Source organism: Acanthisitta chloris, unplaced genomic scaffold (assembly GCF_000695815.1).
Source record: "Acanthisitta chloris isolate BGI_N310 unplaced genomic scaffold, ASM69581v1 scaffold5567, whole genome shotgun sequence".
In the NCBI taxonomy this organism is placed as follows: Eukaryota; Metazoa; Chordata; class Aves; order Passeriformes; family Acanthisittidae; genus Acanthisitta; species Acanthisitta chloris.
Window position 1 is genome coordinate 58,999 of NW_008684189.1, and position 24,841 is coordinate 83,839.

Sequence of the window (24,841 nt, forward strand, 5' to 3'; positions counted from 1 at the left end):
TTTACCAGTAAACAGCACTGGTAGCAAAAAATATAAGCTATTGTGACATTGTGTGATTTTTCATTTATGTGCTTGTTCATGTTATATTAAAATACTTCTATCTATGGTCTATGTGATTATTGACTTTGCTTGCATATATGGTGTTTTCAGTCTTACTCTTTTAGAGATAGTATTCTTAGTTGTCTCTTACAATCTGAAAGCCTTCCATTTCATAGGTTGCTTTATTTAAAAAAAGGGGGGGAATGAAAGCAGTAATTAGAAATTTTGAAACTGTTATTATTTTGACCATCAAGTGGATGGGCTCATTTGTTTTTACTATAACTTTAGGAAGCCTATTTCCTTTTTACTTCGTCTTTTTTAATTCTTCATTTAGTTAATTTTAACTTCCTGGCAGCCTTCATCTCAGTCTCCTTTCCTCTTCCTCTTTCTAACCATACTCTTCATGTTAAAAGAACATACTTGCAAAAGCCTGCTGCCTTCTGCTCTTGCCTTTCCCTGCTTTCTGAGGCAGATATTATTTGACAGTGCTCAATCCCCACTGCTCTTTTGCTGCACTTTGCAGGACACACAGCAAATTGTAGAGACCAACAAGTAGCACCTGCACGGACGTGAATGCTCTGTCTAGATTTTGCGTGACTGAAGAGGCACTTGTCTGCTAAAAGTAAGCCAGTGACACTGGATCACATTGCAGAGCACTGATTAAACCATGCAGGTCTTCTCACTGCAACACTTAGCTGCCTCTTCCCTTCATCATCTCTGCAAATTCTTGCAAACTCATTGTAACATATGAAAGCACAAATACAGGCTGGGTACAGAATGGATTGAGAGCAGCCCTAAGGACAAGGGCTTACAGGTGCTGGTGGATGACAGACTGGACATGAGCCAGCAATGTGCGTTTACAGAGCAGAAAGCCAACTGTGTTCTCGGCTGCATCGAAAGGACCGTGGCCTTCAGGTTGAGGTAAGGGATTCTCCCCATCTACTCTGCCCTTGGGAGACCCCACCTTGAGTGCTGCTTCCAGCTCTGGAGTCCCCAGCAGAAGAATGGTGTGGACCTGTTGTAGTCAGCCCAGAGGAGGAACACAAAGATGATCAGGAGGCTGGAGCACCTCTCCTATGCAGAGAGGCTGACAGATTTGGGCTTTTCAGTCTGGAGAAGAGAAGGCTCCGAAGAGACCTTATAACAGCCTTCCAGTACCTAAAGGGAGCCTGCAAGAGACCTGGAGAGGGACTTTTTATAAGTGCATGTAGTGCACAGGACAAGGGGCAACGGCTTCAAACTGACAGTAGGTTTAGATTAGATATTAGGAAGACATTCTTTACTGTGAGGGTGGTGAGGCACAGGAATAGGTTGACCAGAGATGTTGTGGATGCCCCATCTCTGGAAGTGTTCAAGGCCAGGCTGGATGGGGCTTTGAGCAGCCTGGTCTAGTGGAGGGAGTCCCTGTCCATAACAGAGGGGTTGGATCTAAATAATTTCAAGGTCCCAACCAAGGCTTCCAAGAGAAACCGCTCTGCGATTCTATGAAAAGAGAGAAAAGCAAACAAACTGCGTATCTATTTCCTGAGAATCCACCACAATCATTTGTTAGCAAAGAATATAGGATACCTGTCAAGAATGCTGCAGAATTTTAAAATATAATGTAGTTTTGTGTACACCAGCAAATAAAAACCTGACTATACAAAGAAAAGAAAACGAAATTATAAAAAGGGAATTTAGCAATACCCAACCTATTACCTTATCCTGAAGAAAATTACAAATATACAGAGAAATTGGTGAAATAACCAGGCACTTGAACCTGGTTCAATCTGTATCCCATCCTAGGATAAGGATGTAGGAAACTTAACAGTTTGGCTAGCACTGGGAGGATCTAGCCAAGGAATACAGTGTCAAAAGCTTCTCTCAAACCTATTTCTTAACATAAGGTAGGAATGATGACAGAACTCAGTGCAACATTATCTATAAATTAGAAACAGTGGGGAAGCAAGGAAGAAACTAGTCAGGCAAAAAGATATATATTTCATTTTGTCCTCTTACTAATTCATTTTCATGATTGACTTGATCTCATTTAAATTTCTGAGAGATCTGCTAGTCAAGAATAACTGACAGTATCGATGTTCTTAATACTTTAGTCAAAGTGAAATTGGTCTTTTTGTAGAGCTAACTTTTGCTACGATGACAGAAAGAAGTGTGTTGACACTCACAGGAAACATGTCTTTATCCAGATGGACCCAGATAGAAAGGATGCAATTTGTAAGGACTGCAATTGCCTTGTGCTGTCTGTGCTCTCAAAAGACAGGTTTACATTGGTGAGTAAGAAAAGTTTGAGGAAAGACTTTAAAACCCCAGTCAGACTTGCTGGTGCCTCTAAAAATTTCTCCTCTCTTTTCAGGTCCAAATATTCTGGAAAAAGCCACAATTGTCAGCCTGACAAATCCTGACTGATTCTCTTTGTACCTGTTCTGGGTAGAAATTTTAACTGGCTTATCACCAGTAAAAGGAATAGAATCAATTCAGTTGGTTGAACTCACGTACATGAAAATGAAGTGAAGGTAAAAGTCTGTAAAAGTTGCTAGCTGTCTTATATGTTCTCTAAAAAACAACTCTAAAACTACTGCTGTTTATATGATTCAAAATACTAATGAAATATGAATGAAGTGGTTTTATTCAGATCCATTCTGAGTATCAGGAAAAGGAAGTTTTGAATACAGCCCTGGGGAATATGCTAAATAATTGCTTACTAATGAAAGTTTACTGCATTTTTATATTAGATAACTCCACTTTCTTTACATATATATATATTTGTAGGCATGCTTATAGTTATAGTATCATACATGATCACATGATTATTACATTCATTACAAAGTAGCTGACACCTCTGAACCTCAGAAAACTAATCAGAAATTTGTAAGACTTAAATTTAATGTAACCTGTAACCATCAGTACAAACAACACACAAAAACGCTTAGAACAGAAATAATAAAAATTGGTTAAATTCTGCATTCAGTGATACTCTTCCTACTAGAAACAGCAGGACTAGAAGTGGCAGATAACCTACAGTTTTATACATTTTTACAGATTACTTTTTTCTTCTTGTTTTCCATGGTCAAGTCTCTTTTGGTACTCCCATGAGAATACAATCTTCAGATACATTAGTATTTTGCTGCTTTTACTAGTTACATCACCCTATGCTGATCTAAATTTGTGATTTGGTGTGTAATCTGTCTTTTATCTAATATTTCAATATCTGACACTTCCTAGACAAAATGATCAACTACAGACCTAATATTTTCTCACGTTCAGAAAATTATGCATGAAGTTCAGACAAACGACTTTCTCATTTTTAATGTATTCCATTTTCAAATTATTAACTGCACAAAGACATGAAGAGGAACATGTGAATTATGCAACCCTGAAATTTGTATTTAGAATTTTCTTTTATTCTTGCCAACCAAAGTGGTCATCGAGTGGTTGTACGTTCACTCCCTACAGTTAAATGGAACTGTTGATAGAGTAACTTGTTACCATTTTTGATGTGCCTACACTTTCTGCTAGGAATGATGACATTTAGTGAAGGAATCTGACGATCTCAGCAAAAAAAATTTTCAATCTGACAGATGGCTATATCCGTTGTTTTACATTTATAAGTCAATAGTGACCACATTGTCTTTAGAGCAAGTTCTTTTTCAGAAGGATTTACTGAAACTGCTCTCTTCTGTCCCATTTGTTTGCTTTTTTTCCCTAAAATGCAGAATCCCTACATCAACTTGGCAAACATACAGGGCCTGATTTTACAGCTGAGCAACATTTTAACCTTATCTCTATATCCGTTGTTTTACATTTATAAGTCAATAGTGACCACATTGTCTTTAGAGCAAGTTCTTTTTCAGAAGGATTTACTGAAACTGCTCTCTTCTGTCCCATTTGTTTGCTTTTTTTCCCTAAAATGCAGAATCCCTACATCAACTTGGCAAACATACAGGGCCTGATTTTACAGCTGAGCAACATTTTAACCTTATCTTTCAAGGATGGAAGTTTTACAAGATTTGAATAGAGGTCATGAAGATTTTGCACAGCCACTGGCATATGTTGGAACAGCTCTTCTGCTGGAACTATGATGCATGTTGTTCTGTCCATGTAAACTTTGCTGATATTTCTCTTCATATAACATGAAATAAACAGAAGGAATCATGAAAAGAGTATTCATCTCAAATCTTTTTGAACGCTAAAAAAGCCATGGGTACCATTTGTTTTTTAAAAGACAAGATGCTAAGTACATATCACTTTTACTAGTGGGAATGTTGGTAAGAACAGACATTTTCAGCAATAACAATAATTTTTAAAACCCCACCTGATCTTGCCAGCTGTTTTGTCTATGGATTGTCTTATCTTGCGAGAAAACTGGAAGACTGAGGACAACAGCAAACTGTCACCCATAACCTGCAATAATAAAGGATGTGATTAGTTTAATGGGAAATAAATACAAACAACTCCATATATTTTGGTATCTTTAACTTTAAAAAGTGATACTTGTGTTTCAGTTAGTATCATATACAATAATATTTCAACATTTTGCAAATAAAATAATACACAACTTTTTCCAGTATTAATGTCATCTGCTACAGGTAGGAAAGAAAGAATAGTGTCTAAAATAGGAAGTGGGGAGATAATTGTTAAAGCTTAAAACAGACACATTACTAGCAAGAATCCTGTTGTGTACTCACTTCATCTCTGCTCCAAGTCCTTCTCCGGGTAATTGTTGGGGGATCAAGTGCATCTGTGAGCTGAGGTCTAGCATCACTAGGCCGACCATTCCCCTCTGGTGGTTTTGAATGGACTAGTGGAGGGATTTTTCTAAAATTGAGACTTTCATCAAATACTCGGTCAACCAACTGGGGGATAAAAGAAAAACATAGTTTATGAATCCTACTGGATATGTGCAAAAATTAGATTACTATTTTTTTCTTCCTGAGACAGTTTACAAAAAGCCTATCAAATATAAATTTTTCTGTTGCCTTGTATAATATAAAATGATGCACGTGTTGTGTAAGAACACTTTAAAAACCAAATATTTGGGTTTTTTTCAAATACCAGACGTGTGGCAAAATTAAGACTACCCTGCAGAAATTTTGCTTATGGGCAGGTAACATAATAGTTACCTATAAACTGGCACTGAATAATTAATTACTTCAAGTAATGGAATATATCTGTGGAATTAAACAGAGTACTCTGAAATTTAGGTGTTTTTTTCAGATGATATTGTTACACAAAGACCTATACTACCTAAAGGAGATACTGCCACCTGCAGTATGTACACGAAGTACTGTATTTTTTTTAAGAAGGAAATAATTATTTAGTAATATAAAAAACTGAAGTGATCTAACTGGATCTGAGAAAATGAGAACTTTATTTCATTAAAGTCTAGCCATAGTCCTTGAGAATTAAAAACAAAATCTATGTGAGTACAGTTATAATTTTTCTGAGTACACAGATTTCTTATTACTGTTTATATCTTTTTTTCCACAGAAAAAGACAGTATTAAACTAACCACAGTAAACTAATGCATTAACCAAACTTTATGCACACAAAAATGACCAAAACACATTTTGAAAGGAATACTACAAAGAAAAAAATGCAGTAAACATTTACAACACATTATCACGATGAATTGTACTATGGTAGAAAGTGATGATTTAAATTCAGATTAACATGTTTACCAGCATTAGACCTGTGATGGTTACTAGAACAAGTTAGTCAATATATTCATAGAACAGCACACCAGAGATAGTTAAGGAAAATAAGAATTATTAGAAGCATAAGGCAAACTTATTTCAAGGCAGTTTTTGACAATGTTATTAAGTAAGAAAATCTAAAGTTAACTGATGGTACTTAAGTATTTCAGTGTTCAGAAGATGAAAGTTTTATGTTACCTGTGAAAAGAGGGACTTTTTTTGTTTTTAATAGTTATGCAAGGAATTAAATGTATACATTTATATATATCTGTGTGAACACACTAGTATCTCTAAATGCACTTAGATAGTCTCCAATGGTATCTAAGGCTACAGACAAGCAAGAAACAAATAACTATCTTGTCCTATGTTTTGTGGAAAAAAAGAGACAGACAGATAGTATGCATCCTTTCGACAAGCTGTGTTCATGGAATAACTTTTGGGGTGTTTGTTGAAATGTAAAGGAACTTTAAATCAAAAAAACAATGTAGAGATCATGCATATAGGTTGAGTGGAAATAACTTAAAAGGCTATGCAAAATGCTAAAAGCAAAAGAAATAAAGAAAAGGAAGAACCTTATGCATTTCTCCATGAAGATCTCCTACCTCTTCTCTAGTGTCTATGGCAGAGCCAGGGGTGGTGGCAGCAGTGCTTACTGTGGTACTGGGGGCAGTGCCTGATGAAGTCACTGAATCTATCTCTCCTGCTACATCGTTGATTTCCCGTGCGATGAGAGCCAGATCTTGACTGATCCTAGTAATAAAGAGAGTGTTACATTCTGCCCTATAAATACTTTTGGACCAGAAAAGCCCAACCTGCAGCCTTTGAGGTTGTAAGTTCTAGCTCCTGATAACCTGTGTACATGCAGTAAAGTTGAGATGTTCAGAAAACATTTTATACCTTAGTTTACCTACTTGCCAAAAAACTTCTCCAGGATCTCTGATCATCTAGCAGCCCTGCAGCTTGCTCAGATCAAGCTGTTTACATGCCTGAAATTCCAGACCAATACCCTAAATCTTCAGTTTTTATCAAGATAAGTTTTCTAGTGGGAAAAATTGAATATACCTGTAAAAATCTGGACATGATAGCAGTACAAAAATACATCTGAATTCTCAGATGAAGATTCCTTTTCCTTTCTTCTGATCCACCATATCAAAAAAATAGCTTTTCTCTGTATTCTGCTCAGCACAGGATGGAAGCTTGGCTAGCTCTACTTGTGCTACTCCTCCCCAGGACCCCCCAAAAGGAGAAGGGAAAAATTAAAAAAAACCCGCAAAGCAAAAGCTACAAGCCTCTACTAACTATAGCACCCTGGATGTCCAGCTTGGATCACACAGTTCAGAAGACCTAGAATTCAGAGCAGACGGCGAAGTGATCCCCTTTCACACTTCTGGCTGAGAAGACTGAAGGCATAGAGGTCAACAGTGCTATTTCTGCACCACCAAAGACTCAGTGAAGCGAACCACCCACCACTCAAGTGGAAGGAGGAGCACAGCCATGTGACAGTGACACACACTGAGCTGGACAGAGCTTGTTCAAGGTGAGCTTCCTTCTGCTCTTTATTTTCACTTGGCCTTCACGTCAAAAAGAATGGACACTGTTGACCTAGAGATAATTTAAGACTGAGTGAGCAGAATTTCAATTAAAAAGGGAAAAATAACTGAAGAAATTTCTGGTCAAATTACGACACTGGATTTTGTGGCTAACCAACAGCAATCCACGACGAAGTTAAACTTTGTGCAGCTTAGGTACACATATAATTGGGATAAGGCTGTAGAAGAATACATAGCAATTACCCATGATGACTCGAGACAGTATTTCTGAATTTGAACTATCAAGGACTAGAATACTAAAGCTTAAAACAAGTCAATTGCTCATTTAAATAAATTAAAATATGATAAATGCTTATTACTACATTAATTAATGTAATCTAAGTTTTTGGGTCAAATTTAATTTAGATTTTGTGTTCTTATATACACATGCCATTAAAACCCCAATATTCTAAGTAGTAGCGATACCAAATGCCTACTTCCTTTGTTTTGCACAATCATCTAACATTTTTCTTAAATAGAGAAGTTGCTAATAGTCACATTTGAATTTCTGGGACAAATTCTAGTATTTAATGAATAGCTGTGAAGGAAATAAAACCCAGGAGATTCCAATTATCAGCAAATTCTCCAGAAGGCAAATGTCACTAAACACTATAATCAAAAGCAATATCAATCAACTAAGACTTAATTCTCCATAGAAATCAGGAGTGCTTCAACATGCCACAGCCACTTCAACTGTGCTCTTAACAAGCAATCAAAATTACATAAAATGTCAAATGTCTATATAAAAATGAATTCAAATGAATCCTGAAACTATCAGAATAAATAACTCTAACATGGATTGCAGGCAACTTGGTAGACAATTATCATAGCCAAACACCAGTCAAGTGAACAAAATCTGGAATTATTTTCAAACTGACAGTAAACTATAGTCAGTACTCAATAACATTTCTGTATAGAAAGAATATAGACAGAGCACTGAACAAAGAGCACCGTGAAAATGAAAATTAGAAACCAGCTGAGAGCTGAACCTGACTGTTCATAAATGAAGTTTTCAGTTAATTCTACATCAACTCTTAGAAAGTACTGCTTAAGCATAAGGAGTATATTTTGTATTATCAAGGACAAGAGACTTAGGCTTTAGGTACACACTGTTTATTTACTCTGTTGAAACTAGAGGTTGCCTTGCAGATTTCTACCACTTCCCGCATCAGACCTAGCAATCATGGAAGGGAAATCAATTCAGGGAAGCAAAACCAAAACTAACCTCAAATTCCCTAACCCCCCCAACCTGCTCCAGGAAATACTGCTATTCGATTCACTCGGTGAGCAGACTCACACAGCTACATAAGGGACAGACATAGTTTCCAATGCAAAGGAAAAGGTGAGAACATGGGGCCTGGGACGGGGACAGCATGTCCACCTTTCTCTACAGCCTGGAACTCTAGTTCCTTTTTTACCTGTAGTAAAAGAATACCCAGTATTAGAAAACTCACAATGAAATAGGAACATTTCTAAGATATCTGTAATAGTGCTGAATTGCTTGATTACCAAAACCATTTTTCTGCTTAATCTACTATGTCAGACTTCCTACACTAAGTCAGTTTAATTTGTAACGACACTTTAAATTCTTTAAATAAAATACATGTCAAGTTCCTCTTATTCTGAGGGTGTATATTTCCTCCAGGCCAAAGTGGCTTTAGATCAAATTTAGTTATTTCATTAAGATTTTTTAAACACCTCTTTGAAAATTTCAATTTTATTAACATCTGAAGTCTCTGAAAAGTCCAAACTGGGTCAACCATGGAAGACCAGTTGAAATACAATGTGATGGTAACATGGGTGCAATGAAATGTTTGTCATACAGTCTCTACATTACTTACAACTGCGCACGTATTGTATGAAATGCTTATCCTTACACCTGCCTAATCTAATCAGTTACGCAACAACAAGAAGAAAAGAAATCATCCAATTTTAATGAGAACATATAACCACCTATTCATCTTCTTTAAATCTCTAGAGTTGAAGGGACTCTGATCATAAAGGCTGGACTGTGAGGGCTGGGATGGAAAAAACCCAATAAAGTAGAAAATGATAGAGAATATGGTTAGCAAGGCAAAGGGAGCAGAGACAAAAATCATCTTACAAAGAACATACATTAAAGCCAGAGAGCTATAATGTGAATCAGTATGAATATATACGGAGGCACAGAAATGATCAACTAGTGACCCAGTGCACGGGGGACTCAGCAGAGGCTAACCAAGGAAACTGGTGTTGGAAGCAGTGACAACAGATGACAGTAATCTGGAATTTCTCAGATGCTGAGTGCTAGCTTTCTTAACCTTAAATATGCTCATTTAATGCAGTTTGTGTGACATTTCTATATAACCCACAAAATTGGCAACACTGATTTGAGCCTCTCACCACTTCCACTGAAAATAAAGAAGCTGAAAAGGTAGGCTAAGTACACAACCTTCAAAAGAAATTTAAAACCAGTATATCAGTGCAGAAAAGGATAAGAATCCCAAGTGAAGAAAAAAACCTGCAAACCTAACCATCAAGTAAGTTTAGACTGAATTGTCAATTATTTCCAGTGTCGATCTCTCACAGATGAGCAAAATGTACCAAGAAGTTTCACTGAAGTAGATGTTCAGCAGTACTTTTTGTAAGGAGGAAGTAATATGTTTTGGATATCAAATTTTCCCCCATGTACACACAGTCCTCTCTATAACCTATAACTTTAGATTCCTGGAAAGAGATGGTTTAGGAAAATGACTTTGAAGATGTTTCTTTCATGATTTATCCAGGTACTGAGTGACTCCCTTAGATATTTTCCCTTTGCACAGACCACACTAGAAAAATAAATGTTGAAAAATATTACCAAGAGGAGGAAACAAAAAATAATTAATCACACTAAGCAAAACAATGCTTCACACCTCCACAGTATTAAGAAAATACTCTATAGTATTTAGATTAATCTTAAAAGAAAAACACTTTTCTTGTTCAGGGTTCCAAATTAAGTTCTGTGAAAAGCTTCAGAACCTGAACATTGGCATCTAAGTATGAAATAATATTTATATACTTACATAGTTTTATTGATTTTGTGCAAGCTATCTGAAGTTTGCACGGCCTGGGTATTACATAATATAAGAATAATTTGTTACCAGAATGTAGACTCTCCTTGGTTCACTTGAAGCAGAGTGATATTAGCAATAACAGAGCTCACAACAAAAAGAAATTACTTCTTGATGAGTACACATGATTTAAATCCAAAAGTATCTAACATGAAATAATGTCTTGATAAATAAAAAATTAAAACGAGAACATGGTCTCTCACATTGCCAAAATCACTCTCTCTGTCACCTACACCTTGATCTGAACTTGTACCTCAATATGAATGGTAAAGGTAATACTTAATCACATGTACTTCAGCCTCTGGAAATACACCATTAGCACTAAGAAGCTCTACACAAAGTACCTCTGCAAGTCCCACTAATGCAACCAAAAGTTCATATTCTGGAATTTGGCTACCGTCAGTCAGAAATTACTACCATTTTCCATTAGAATGATACGAGCAGGCAATGTGAATATTCTGTCAGTCTCTCCTAAGAAGAGTGATACAGAAAATCTATTATCTCTCTTTCTCCTGTATATGCACTTGTACAGTGGTTGGGTACCACAGTTTCTTATTTTAGAGGTACTCCTTTAGAACCAACCTTGCTATTTCTTCTCGGTGAGCAGTCCAGTCACGAATGTAGTCTTCTTGTTCCTTTATTCTGTGCTTGAATGTATTGCTACTTTGAGCTGCTGTCCCAGCACTCTGCAGTCGTGTGGTTTTCAGGGCTGGAGAGGTACGTAGACGGGTATGTTTAGGGGAATTACGGTTTGATCCGAATTCATCTTCTGAGGTGGAAGCATAATCTGTAGGAAAGCGCCTCCATCTTGCACTTACTAAATTAGTTTAATTATTAAAAAAGAATTATTATTGCATCTTTAATAAGAGAAAAACACTATTATAGCAGTAACATCACAAAAATACAAAACTATTCCTTATCAATCCCCAGGTACCTCACAAAAGGTTTATTTACTACATCTTTAAAAGAAAGCTAAAAAATTTGTGTTAAATAATAAATACTGATTAATAAAAACATAAAACTGATGCTCTTTGTATAATGATGAGTGAAGTAAGATGTAAAAGCCAGTAATTGCACGTGAGGTCAAGCAAACTCCACTACAAAACAAGGGCCCAATTCATTAACATTAAATTATATAGTCAGATTGCACTTTTTCTGCAGATTTTTTCCCAAATTTCATTCAAGGTTTATGTGATACAAGAAAAAAATGAAGGAAGGAGGTAGCTGGCACCAAGCCTGGAATGTATGCTTAGACAAGGAAATCATAAAACTTCCAGATGATGCTTAGGTCTTTTCCAGCCTTAATGATTCTATGATTATGTGTTTAGTACAAAAAAAAGAATATGCTACAATGAATATTGTGTTAAAAAAATGAGCAGCACCTCTACTAAAAAAAGCAGCCTCAGAGCAAAAAATGTATCTTCTCACATGTAGCACATAAAGCACTACATAGCCATGTTCTCAAACAGTTCTCAAACATTCCCAGCAGGAAGGAATACAACTAAGCATAAAGGAATCTTCATCCCCACAACTTGCTAAATTCTTGCAGGGGATTTAATCCCTCAAACTCACTGACATTCTAGAGGCTCTATAAATTCTGTAGAAATTTTAAAAAGTGTATGATCAACTCTTGTTAATTTAAAAATAATAGATTCAAATAATGCATATTGGTTTTAGTACTAGAAAATGCAAGAAGTAATAACAATTCCTCCTGGAACATTAAAAAAAATTACAAATGAAGCATACATAATTATGAATTCAAGTAATAAATAATCAAAGCAATTTTGCCTTGAGAAAAGACTTGTGTAATGCTCTTAAAGATTACCGTATGTAGAATATGACATTGGTGTATAAGCTTACATTCCTTCCCTCACATAAATAATGCATTTTGAAGTGCTGAAATCAAAAATATGCTTGTGTAATTTTTTTCAGGTTCAAGTTTGAGCTTCAAGTCGTGTCCAGTTCTACTTTTTTCTTAATATTCTAAGTTTATTGAAGAAAATACCAATGTCTCTCCAATCACTGACTGATTTCCTTTTAGAAGTTTCAAAGTTGTTTGATCTTTGGGAAGTATAACATAAGCAGAAAAAGCACATTTCCCCATCAATAGCATGCAAGCAATGTGTGACCGAAGTCCGAAGAGCTTTATGAGTTGGGCCCACATCTTATCATCCGTTTTTGTTTAAATTCTTTGTCTCTGTTCAAATTCTATGCATCAAATTAATATAAAATCTATCTTAAAATCCCTCAAGTGAGCTAGTCCAGCAACTCAGCACTGTACAATGAGCATATGTAACAATATATTTAAAAACTAAAAATTGAATGAGAAGTGAAATATCAGAAACAGATTTGATTTCTAGTACTCTACCACTGTAAGTTTCAACATCAGGATCTGGGTCTGGGAGAAGCTTGGATTTCTCTGTGTACAAAATAGTGTTTTATCATGTTAATTCGTTTTAAAACATTCAGATTAGAAGCATTTGCTTAAATAAAATATATTGATGAGATTAGTCTTAGGTCCTCTTTTGCACCCACACTTTTTCAGGAAAAGATTATACATTCAATCAAAAATACTGAATTTTGTAAAGGCTTAAACATTTCAGAGACACTAACTGAAATGACACAATAACATCATAAAAACACTCTCCATTTTTTTAGACCATTAAATTTTAAGGCTTTAAAATGTTTGGGTTTTATGTATTATTGATAGGTTTCTCATTGATATGAGGAAAAAGTTATTGTAAACCTAGTAGTAAAAATCTCAAAGTTGTATGATTCATGACAAGCAATATCCAAGCATGTTTCCCAGTAAGGTAGCTATACATTTGCACATATATGCTTTTAATACTGTTTATACATTATGCAGTCCCAAACTGTCATTCTAGTTTATGTAGATTTCTGGAAGTTATCATGCAATTACTTATTGTCAGACACCAAAGACTGTGAATATCAGTACCAGGAATTAGAAAATCCTCAAAACCCTGGCTAAAATAATCAGCATACAAACCTAATTTAGTGACTACTCTGTGAGAAGTACAATGTCCTGACAACACATTAATGTGGCAGGTTTGGTGATTTGGACACTATACTCTCACTTTTAAGATCTGAGCACAGATTTTATTGAATATATTCCTTAAAAAATATTCTACTCTCATTGATGCATTGCCTTCTCAAGGTTCATCCATTTCAAAGACTTTGAAAGTTGGTGCTCAGTAGTGCAATAATACTAAAATGTGCTTAATAAGGGTGGTTTTCTCTCCACCATCAAATCTTTTTTTATTTCCCTCCACAGTTACCTCAACAGCTTTGATCAACCTATCTGCCAGCCATCCGCAATGACAGCTAGGTCAGCAAGGCAGCAGAGCTGCCAACACTAGTTGCTCAAGGTCTCTCTGTTCTGGCTCAATGCTTTTACAGTTGCAGCTTAGCACTTTTGCACTAGGTCTGACCCTGCTGTTTGTTTTCCCAATACACAACTCCTGTAACATCATCTTCAATTCTCTTCCACAGCTGTGAAGCAGGTGTTTGGTCTTCTCTGTTTTTATTGATCACACTCTACTGTTTGATGATGCAGTGCCTTGATCCCATCTTGTATTGTTTGTGCTATAAAACTACTAATTCTGCTTCACCTGTCTCCACAGCACTCTCAGTTATAAAGCCTCCTGCCCCAGAAACACCCCAGTAATTACTTTAATGCTAGCAATTCTCACCAAGATGTTCTGTCTATCTGCTCACCCTTTCATATAAAAGTAAGCAATAGTTCACTGCATCAAGGCTTAAAAATGATTCTTCAAATTATGGACATGCTGACAGCTCTGACAACTAACTATTACGTTGCAATTCATCCACATGAAGCACAAGGCATTAACATCTTTTTCTGGCCTCTTTTTACAGGTATGTATGCCCAAACATTGATTTGGGAAGTGCAGAAATAACTTTCTCTTTGTTTAAGAAGCTGCCCATGTTTAAGGATCTGCAATCTGGTAATGTTAACAGACCTCTGATGAGATAACACATGGAACATATTAAATACTTTGATAGCATCCAGTCTTTTGGTAAAAGAAACAAAAATCCAAACCCTCTATTGATAATAATTAATTTTCCAGTCTTTCTATTTCCAGAGAGAGAAGAAAATACATCCCTCTTATGCCTTATCTAAATGTGCCTGAAGTAAAACACATTCAAACAGTTGAGGCACTCTTGTCAAGCACTTCATTAGCATTTTCCAGAAGTGCTAAAATTAAGTAAATTGTTGACTTTTCTAGAAACAACATTAAATTGAGGAATTAAATCCTTTGGATTGAAAAGCTTCTGCTATGTCCTATTTTTATATATTGCATATAAGTAACACATTCTATTCAAAGATGTTTTGAATACATTGATCTAAGAATAATAAATAATATTATCAATAACTTGATGCATTCATGCCTAGTAGCATTATATACCTAATGAGAAAGGGGGGATGTACTGTGTAGTGGCCTGTACATAACAGGAGATGTGTATATATATACACAAACTCCTATATACATACACTAGAAAATTACACCACTTTCAAAGCAATTCAGATTTTCCTAAAGTATAACCTAAATAAACCAGTTAAAAAATTATCCAATAAGGTTCCTGACACAAAATCCAGAACTCTAAATCCTAAACCGTAGTAATAATATTTTTTGCTGACATAGTAACAAGACTTGATGGATTTAATAAGCAATGATTTTGTTTTGAAAGTATCTGACTGCTTTATTAATTGTTTTCAGATTTTGCCCTTTACATTCATATGCTTCTCCCTGATCTCGATATATATTAACTGATAAAGCTTTCTGACAGAAGCTTATCCATACTATAGATTTTTCTGACAATGGTCTTTTTAAAATACGTAGCTTATTATGCTGGGGGCAGCTCATGAGAAGATGACACCTTTTCTCTCTTGAATAGAGAGTGTTTTATATAAACTGCAGTAAATTTTGACTGTGCAATGTATGTAAATGAAATTAACATTAAGCAAAGATGGCTATAATAGACTAGTAGACTATGAAGATAAAAATACACCCACTTCCCTGCACAGAAGCAGCAAACCACTTCAATGCAGCAACTTGGGAAAAGTTTAGAAAGCCTGCAATACTTAGATGGACACAAAACTCATAATCCATAAACATTTTTATGAAAAACAAAACAAAAGTGAAGTTATCAGCAATATCCAAGATCTGCCTTTTCGAAAATCATCAATATCACAATGTGAACTCGTATTAATTATTAAACATACAGAAGTCCTATCTGACACTCTTCCCCGACCTAACATTGCCACCTTTCAGGCTGCACACGTCAATTCAAAGCTTCAATTAAAACTGAAAACATCCTGCTTTTCTAATGATATCATACAAGGAAAGACCAAGATTTTCTTTATAGTTCCACCTGTTTTTGTACCTTTGTAGAAACCTGTCATAATATCAAACAGATTCAACTTTACAGTTCAGTGAACACCTCCTTGGTATCTCTGCAGAAATTTCTATTCGACTAATGACAGAGCCAAAAGACATCTGTCTGGGGAATGCACACTGCTAAGAACCCTAACAAGGTCCATTTAGGATATACAAGTACCAAAAGGGCAGCAGGACTCTTGAGAAATTAAGTATCAGAGTTGTTTACATCAACTCTGAATGAGATGCAGTAAGAGAGAATATAAAATCTCAGTATCAACAAACAGTACTGGAAGCTACTCTATCTATTTTATTCTGACTGTGGATTGGCTGCAAACAGGGAAAAGCTGGTGGTGTGACAACTCTAAAAGCAAGCAGAGATTTATTTGAGAGATTCACTACACATTAAAGTTCATTTATTTATAACATTCTAATTTTTGGTTGATTTAATATTGCTGTTGAAAAAAACCTACCAGCCTTTCACACTGCTTATATTTTGAGAGCTATGTTAAGTTCTAACAGAACAGTAGGTTAAAATTCCTCCATTGTTTGGATTTTTCCTTCCACACATAAGATAACACTATAGTAAAGAAACCACCACACCACAGAAGATCACCATGATTTGGAAATTGTGACAAAATCATAAATTACCATTATTTGGAACAGAGAACAGGAAGTAAGGCAAACACTTTAATAGAAATTACTTAAGTTTACGATATTTAGTTAGGTAGTGCATAATTTTTTCAATTCATTCCTTCACTGTTATTATTGTTATAAAAATCTCACTTTTGTAGTTCTGATAGCTAATTTTAAAGTATAATTATCCTACAGATGCTAAGAGAACACTCGCTGTTCAGTATATTTACAAGCCTACCTTACAAATAAATATTAGCTGACCTTCTGAACTTCTACTACTATGATTTCAGCAAAGACGTCTCTGCTCTGGTTTTGTGCTAAAGCAAATCAGTGCTGACACATCTGACTGTCCCAATGCAGTTCTGTTTTATTGGTTTCAGGTGAAAAACATCCAAAGAGTTAAAGGATTACAATTTCTTGTCTTTATGGTTTTAAGTAAGAAACATCCACAAGCCTTGCCAAGGAAGCCTCTTACTCCAAAGAGAAAGACTGCATCAGCTAAAACTCAACAAATGTTTCATAAAAACTCTTCCCTAAACAAAAACCTAAAAAAAAATTGTTAAAAATATCTAGTGTTGTATAAAATTCATTCAAATAATCTCACATACCTGAGGGAGAATTATGAGCTGAAGCCAAGGATTTGGATTTTGAATCCGAAAGTCGAGAAATGCTATTGGCTCGAGTTCTAGCAGAAAGTTTACTACCATCTCCTCCTGATAGTAACCTTGAACCACTTCTAATAATAGCTTCTGGGGTACGAGATGAGGCTGTGCTTCTAGTTATTGTTGCTTCAGAATCACTACGTGCTGATAAAGAGCCAAGTCGAGTTCTGCGAGGCTGAGCAAGTAAGTCTATTCTGGAAATACTTCTCCTCCCCGATGGAGGTTTTGATGTAGAACTTGTAGTGGACACTTCGGAAGCTACTGAAGCCTTATCAGCATCAGCAAGCTCACTATCTGAGACTTCACCGAGCCGTGCTCTGCGCAAGAGAGAAGTCCTTGTGGGACGAGGTCTTGGAAGAGTGGTAGATTTACTAGATTGCCCAAGTGCAACAGAAGAGGTTTTTGATTTAGCTGACTTTCCTTCCATCTTGGAATGTAAAAGTTCATCTGCTGAGGCAAAAGGAACTCTTCCATGTGATTTGCCAGAGTAGGTTTCCTGGTCAGATGACAGGATATCAGAAATGGCAGAATGAGGTACACTAGATGTTTGGTCATCGTCTGTTAAATCTACTGATGGTTGCCTCATTCTTCCACTGGATTGCACAGTTTTGCGAGCATCAGCTCTAGACCCATCTGAAGATCGACTTTTAGTTTTCTTTTCCATCTTTTCTCTGGCACTTGTTGTAGAAGATTTTAAAACATCCTTTGAAGGGGAACCAGTGGAACCTCTGTCTTTATATAAGTTTGTAAAGCTCTTCCGCTTCTGTGTGGATTTTCTCTCAGTGTCACCAGTAATGAGACTGATTGTGCTGGCTGTATCTACATCTGATTCTGGTGATATGGAATTATCTCTGTTATAGCTAGGAGTGTCAGGACCTTCATCAGTTTTATTTTCTTCCCGTAATTTAGCTTCAAGGAAGGCCATTACAGCCTCAGTGTCTTTTAAAATGAGTGTTGTATCTAGGCTGGAATCAGTGTCCATTGAATCACTTCTGTCACGTATCCTGTTTGCAGATATTAAGGGGGCAGCAGATCCACTTTGCTTATTAATGTGAGGAATAAGTTCTATGGGTATATTTGTGCTAGGTTTATCTATAGTAAAGCTACCTTGCCTCACTAATGGTTTTGAAGATTCCTTTTTTTCCCCTCCAGGTGTTTTAGGAATTTGTGCTCTAAGAATTTCCTCATTTTTTCTTCTTTTTCCCTCAATCTGCACCAACTTAATTTCTGCTTTGTCTGTAATATGTCCAGGAGCATTGTCTTGATTATCCAAAGTTTTGGGTGACATAACAATGTCCTCTCTACCTTTCTCAACCTGGTTTGCAGCAGATTTTGAAGCGCTTAATTTTGTGGGTGTCCAGTGTCCTTGCTCCTTTCTTTCTTGTTGTTGAATTTTTGCTAAGGCTTGCTTCACTACAGAAGTTTCTCTGCCAGTTTCAACTCTCTCTTTACTGGAAGAGCTGGGAAAAGAAAAAACTTTGTCTCCAGTAGCTTTGGGTGAAAGACCATTCATTGTTCTGCTTGACTTAGCATCTGAGGCACGAGCTGGAGTTTCTTTCTCCTGAAGTTCAGTGTCTTGCTTTTCACCTATTTCTGATCTTTGATGAGATGTAGTTTTTGTTTTTGAGTTTTCACTCACTTTCTCCTCTTTGGGAAGCTGTGGAAGTGTCCTCCTCTTTCGCTCGCCTTGGCTGGTCATAGAAGCAGCTGACCCAGCACTTCTAACAGAAATACCAGATTCACTGATGTCTGTGTCTAAAAATGAAGGAGAAAAGAATATCTGAGAAGACTTTCAATAGCAAGGTAAATAGAAAGATTAAATTTTTAAGACTGTGTAAGACTAATATAACAACATAGATCTGAAAAATGTTGTTAGTCCACTCTGCTGTTCTATGGTGGGATCAATTATACTTAGACAAATACAAGTTTTTAAACATTTAACAAACTCTTTTAGCCAGCTGTGTACACTGAGATCATACAAACATAACAGTTTTATGATCTCACAGTAGGATAAAATATGCACTGTTATATCAGCACACCAGGAAGTGGAAAGCAAGTCTTATGTTCCTAAACACCTTCAGGACCAGGTTTCAAATATACTAAAAAGAGCAAGATCCTCCCTCTTCCTCCCTACTTGCCTCTTGTCTCACGGAGAGACTACAGTCTCTCCCTGTGAGACCACCCCACAGGCAAGAGGCTACAGGGCTGGGGATGGAAAAGCCCTACTCATGAACAAAGAACTTAGTATGACTGAGAGAGCAAAAAGAATGATTTTAACCCAAACAAGACACTGTAATATAGAAACGCATAGAAAATGTATTAAGCCAACAAAAGAATGCAGTACTACCACAAAAGCACTTTCACTGAGTTCTTAGTGGACACAGAAGGCTCCGTAGGCAGGAAAACATGGCCATTCCATGCACTGCTGGCAAGGAATAATCGACGCTAAATAACCCCATCAAACTTTATTCTTCCATAGTGATGACTGTGCCCTCCTTGCTCATTTAACAAATGCAGCAGTTGTGCTGTCAGAAACAAGCCTTTATTACTCAGAGATAATATGAATTGCTCTGACTTTGAATAGTTGGATAGAGAAAAATCTTTTTGCTGTTCATTTGCAACCTGTTGCAATATAATGTGACCTACTTTCTAACGCACATCTGTCAATTAACTTTTTTTGTTTGATTTTTCCTATCACAGCTTCCCACCAACACTGGTTGTTCCAGTAGTATCAACTGGAGTATAGGGCTTCCACCTCTGCAAGAATTCTCCAAGCAACGGAATATCAACAGTCATACTGTATTTCTCCTTAACTGTTTTAGAATTCTTGCAGTATGAGCACACACTACACAGCAGTTGCTTCACTCTATGTCACAAAGTTCTCTTAATGGTAAAAGAAGCTTTCATCTCTCTGAAGATCTTTGTGTACCTGAAAGTGACAATTTAAAACAACAGAGACAACAAAAGACCACCAAAGCTCCTGATTAACTATTCAAAGAATCAGTCCCAAGAGCTATATTAGTGCCCTATATGTACACCCAATCCTTCCACATAGTGCAAAATTTGCTCTTGATTTCTATTATTCTGTGTATATCTGATAATTTAATTTCTTCCTTTTCCATTTCCTTTGAATTTTAGTATTCTAGGCAAAGTGCAGTGGTTATGAAGGGAGGAAAAGCTACAAAAGAAGTAGCAGTTACTGGTAAGAATCTTTTCATGCATTTGTACAGAAGTTTGCATTATGCAACACCAAAACCAAAGCTTCTTTGTAAAACGTCTCCCAAAAGTAAAATGAGACTATGGAGTTGGAATATATTTCATTGCTTGCTTTAACAAATGGCCTCATCTTCTATGAGTTTAAAACCATGCAAATGTACTTCAAAAAGCAAATTATCAGAAAAATCACTGTATTTGATGAACTAGTTAATTAAACATGCTTTCATATACTTTCATCTACTGAATACAAACCTGAACAGAAAATTAGTTACTTATCAATACATAACACCAACTTCATTTTCAAAGAAATTCCCCATGATATTTCAGTTTCACATTTTCTTTTTATTTGAAAGCAGCCAAGTTATTTATTAAACTCTAGAATGAAAAATTATATTCTTGCTCTTCCTTTTATTGTGCCAGAATAATAGATAGAAACTAACTCTTTTGTGAAGAACCTAACTGGCTTTTTTTTCATTTACATTACACTTTTTAATGTAGCTTTTGGGGAGGGAAGAAAAAACAAACTAAAAAGATGTTCAAAACATTAGTAGTTGTATTCTACTCACCAATGCCTAACAAGAGATTATTGAAGCTGTTCTGCAGATGGCAGTGTATCTTCAGGAGTAGAGTACACAGAAAAGCATTTCTACATCTAAACTACTTTTTTCTCCCCTTAATCTTTTAAACCTTGTATTGATTCTGAAAATTTCAGAACCAGGTGGAATAGGAGGAAATGCTGGAATTGCAGGACAAAAACATATCTGAAGTAGTAGACTGATGATTAGTTACTTCTTGGTCACTAATCAGCATATCACTTTCAGGGTATGAAGCATTCATTAACAAGACATCCCTCTGTAGTTACCAGTCAATTTTCTAATGAAGAGCTACATTAACTCCAACTCAATGCAGAAGTATCAGAATAAAAATTGCACTAGAATTCTGTGTTAAATCATAATCTCTAAAGTAAAATTGGGAGGAAAAAAAAAGCAGAGAAGCAAAGTAAGCAACTCCTTATAATCAAGAATGCATATCATAAAGAACAGACCATTTAAAGATCAGAAATGTAAATAGTTTAACTAAGGAGAAACACAGCCTGAACATCTTGCACTTGCAAGAAAAAGAGATAAAGTGGTTCACTGCTAAGGAGAAGGCTTCTAGGGTTCTTAAGAAACACAGAAGTTTTTCGGTATTTCCAAGCTAAGAAAGGATGCTATGCTCCAGCTGAGTAATGAAGTCTCTCAGGTTGGATTGTTTAATATTCATTACACTGAAGTCCAGCTTGGGGCCACTACTAAGAAACATGTAAGGAAAGAAATATACTGTGAGACCAACTCAAACTGCATTGAAGTGAAAGTTTCTCCAACATTAGACAGTTTTTAAACTCTCCTGTTTTATGAACATTCAGTGTAATCCTGGCACTCATCTGCCATGTCAGACAACACTACTGCTGAGTTTGTTTTGATGCTGTTTCTGCTCAATGACACAGAACAATGTCAGGTGACGACAAGGTATTAAGAGTAAGATAGCTGCTTAAATAGGGTACAGAATCACTCCTTTCTCCCTTTCATAAGTTTCCTCAGCAGAAATTATGACAAGAACAGTTTTTAATACCATTTTCTAATGGAGCTGGCACAGATGCCTCCAATCTGATGTCATCTTGGTCATGATGTGTGTGATTGGCAGCCAAACTGGCCCATTGTGATACCCAGCGTTTACTTCCAGGGTTAGTAGAACTTTCCTAGGGAAGAAAAAAAGCAGAAGAAAAATTACAACTGTTTGAGAAATAGCATGCCATCTTTCCAGGATTTTCTTGAATAGATATGCCAGACACTATTTTCCTGGAGGAAGTTGAAGAAGTAGTTTACCGCAATAAATTTTATAGTTCCCAGCTTAAGAATACCAAACAAAACTATATAATTGCAGAATCAGTAGCAAATAAACAACACTTCCTAGTGCAGTGAACTTTTAAACATCAGAACCTATATAAAATATATCAGAACATGTGCTAGTTCAAAAATCAGGTTATTTCAGTCCTCAGTTCAGAAGTGCAGGAAAAAATATAGGGTGTGGAGGTGTATTAAAAAACTAAAAATGTGCTTTCAGGAAGACAAGAAAGTGACATTTTACCGGTTTAGAAGACCCTCTTGTCCAGATGAAATACTGTATTACTTCATTACAGAAAGACTACCTTAAGGACTGAAAGAGTAAGGTAACTTATGATGGAAAGGAAAAGAAGCTCAGATTATTTGTTTGGCCTAAACAGAAAAAGAAGCAAAGATTAGTTTTAAACCATCCTATTGGGTAACAGTGAAGTTAATGTAGTCAGTACCTGATTTTTTTTTAGTTTTAGCAACTAAACTAGAAAGGAAATTCATTTACTTTCTTGATGGCAGAAAGTAAATATAAAATCAATCCATCTTCTTGTGTTGTTACAGCATTTTTTTTGAAAATCTGATTTCTAAGTATAATGCAACATGACTATCTTGTCAAATATATTACAGTGTCTCTTGCTTAAATCTCCAAAAACCAACACCTGGCAACTGCCAATGCATATATATCTGCACACACATGGACACACAGGGCTGTACACTATCACAGGTTTTATAGAAGTTTAGATAACCTAATTTACTGTACTCAAAAGACAAATTACTGCAAATTGACAGAGATCACTGACTACAGTTCCAAGGGAGTTACATAACCATCAGCAAGTCAAACAATCAGTAAGAGAAGGACATGGAGATGCCAGTAACTTGCTTAATAAGGACATTTGTAGGAGCAGTTTCAAAGATTAGCTGAAGCTCTGCAGCCTCTTCAATTCTTCACACTTCTATTCAAAACACTGATCTTTGCCTAATGTCTTGGCCACTCTGGGGTTCTAGTCTTTGACCAGGAACCAACTCTACACATTTAATGACATTTATTTTGCAGAAATGGCATTGTGAACAACGCCACTTAGTGTATGACAACTGCTTTCAAATTAAAAGCTACTTATACATTTGGAAAGCTTGAATTTATGATCTTGACTTTCTCTTGATTAATGTAAACTACTGCACCATCGCAAATCTCTTCCAAAATACTATGAATGTAGTAAATCAGAGATGCACCAAGTAATTTGTTCGAACTGTTATACAAATTACCATATTTTGTATTAAGTTTTTAGAATTAAAATGTTATAAAACTCAAGTGTAACAATATCCAATTCTTTTTGTTATTTACAGGCATTTCTGAACACAGTGCAAGGAAAAGAGTGCCAGGAAGAACATTACAAAAACCATGTGCAAAAATGTGCACCACTTATGGTCTGGCAACTACTGCTGAAGCCTCCTTATTCATTCAAATATCTAAATTTTCTTTTCTCTATTTCCTGTCTAAACTAGTGAACATCCATCTTTAATAAAACAATTAATTACAGCCAAATCCAAATATTATTGTTGTCCCAATTATCTTTGCTACAGAAAACTCCAACTAGTTCCTTCTGCACCACTGAACCAATTCCAGATACATATACATGTCAGAAATCCAAATTCTACTTCACAACAGAGAAATATATTAAGACTTTGCAAATTAACTGTAGTAAAGCAACATGATAAATTACTTTCCTCTGAATGTAATTACAGCACCAAAAACAGTTTCTTCATAGCACTGGATGCACGTGTGCTTTGCCATCATTCTATATACAAGCACAAACAATAAAGCTATGAGAAGCAGTTTCTTTTGATAGTACTTTAAGCACATCTAAAAGGTGTAAGCTTTAGAAAACATGCATCTAGAAAGTCACATTCAGTTATCCTAATGTTCTCCTATAATCCATATCGATTTGCATCTTAAAGGCTCTCAAGTAAGTACTCCTCCAAATCTTCTCTTAAATACCAAAAGGAATTTCCTCATCTCTCAGGAAAGCTCATTTTTACATGTGACATGCTTGCCTTTTAACTTCATGTTATATCTGCTTTCCCTTATGATTATTGCACATACAAACTCAGTAGGAGTAAAATCTTAGGAAAATATACCAATATATTTATGTGGACTTATTATCCAGCCTGAAGATTTAGGACTTCAGGCTTCACATCTAAAAAACATCCACAGCACACACACGACACCTGGAAACATCTCCAGTACTCGGCATGTCAAACCAGAGTTATATTTTTTGTAAAATAAAAGCTTTAAACAAGCTGAATACGATTATATAAAAAAATGTGTCTTTCAGCTATTTCAAGCTGTAAGAATTATATTATGTCATCTTTTCATAAACTGAAGTGTGGTCTTAAAAGGAGTTCTTTTGGTCCCTCCCCACTCTACCTGCTTCAGAACCATATTCCTCCAGGGGTGATGATTTTTTACAAATTTTCCTACACACTTTATTTACAGCCAATGTCCTCAGTTTGCTCCTGAAACAAAACTAACACATATCTCAAACAGTTCTTTTTCCTTCTGCTACATTTACTCCATTTATACATCAAAACCCAGTGACTACCCATCTCAGCTACTACTTTGCTA

At 35.9% G+C, this 24,841-nt stretch overlaps 1 protein-coding gene across 4 annotated transcripts in view; it reads right to left on the reverse strand.

Moving 5' to 3' along the window:
* The window catches only part of CEP170 (centrosomal protein 170kDa), a 75,028-nt gene that overhangs the window by 6,368 nt on the left and 43,819 nt on the right, over positions 1-24,841 (reverse strand). For 2 of the 4 annotated variants that reach the window (XM_009079233.1, XM_009079232.1), the window contains 6 exons: positions 21,956-22,082; positions 17,075-18,883; positions 10,996-11,230; positions 6,335-6,482; positions 4,725-4,892; positions 4,352-4,440 (listed from right to left, as the gene is read on the reverse strand). In XM_009079233.1, coding sequence (XP_009077481.1) covers positions 4,352-4,440; positions 4,725-4,892; positions 6,335-6,482; positions 10,996-11,230; positions 17,075-18,883; positions 21,956-22,082 — 2,576 coding nt within the window. Of the gene's footprint in view, positions 1-4,351; positions 4,441-4,724; positions 4,893-6,304; positions 6,483-10,995; positions 11,231-17,074; positions 18,884-21,955; positions 22,083-24,841 lie in introns of all 4 variants that reach the window. The other 2 variants (XM_009079234.1, XM_009079230.1) reach the window with 2 other exon arrangements.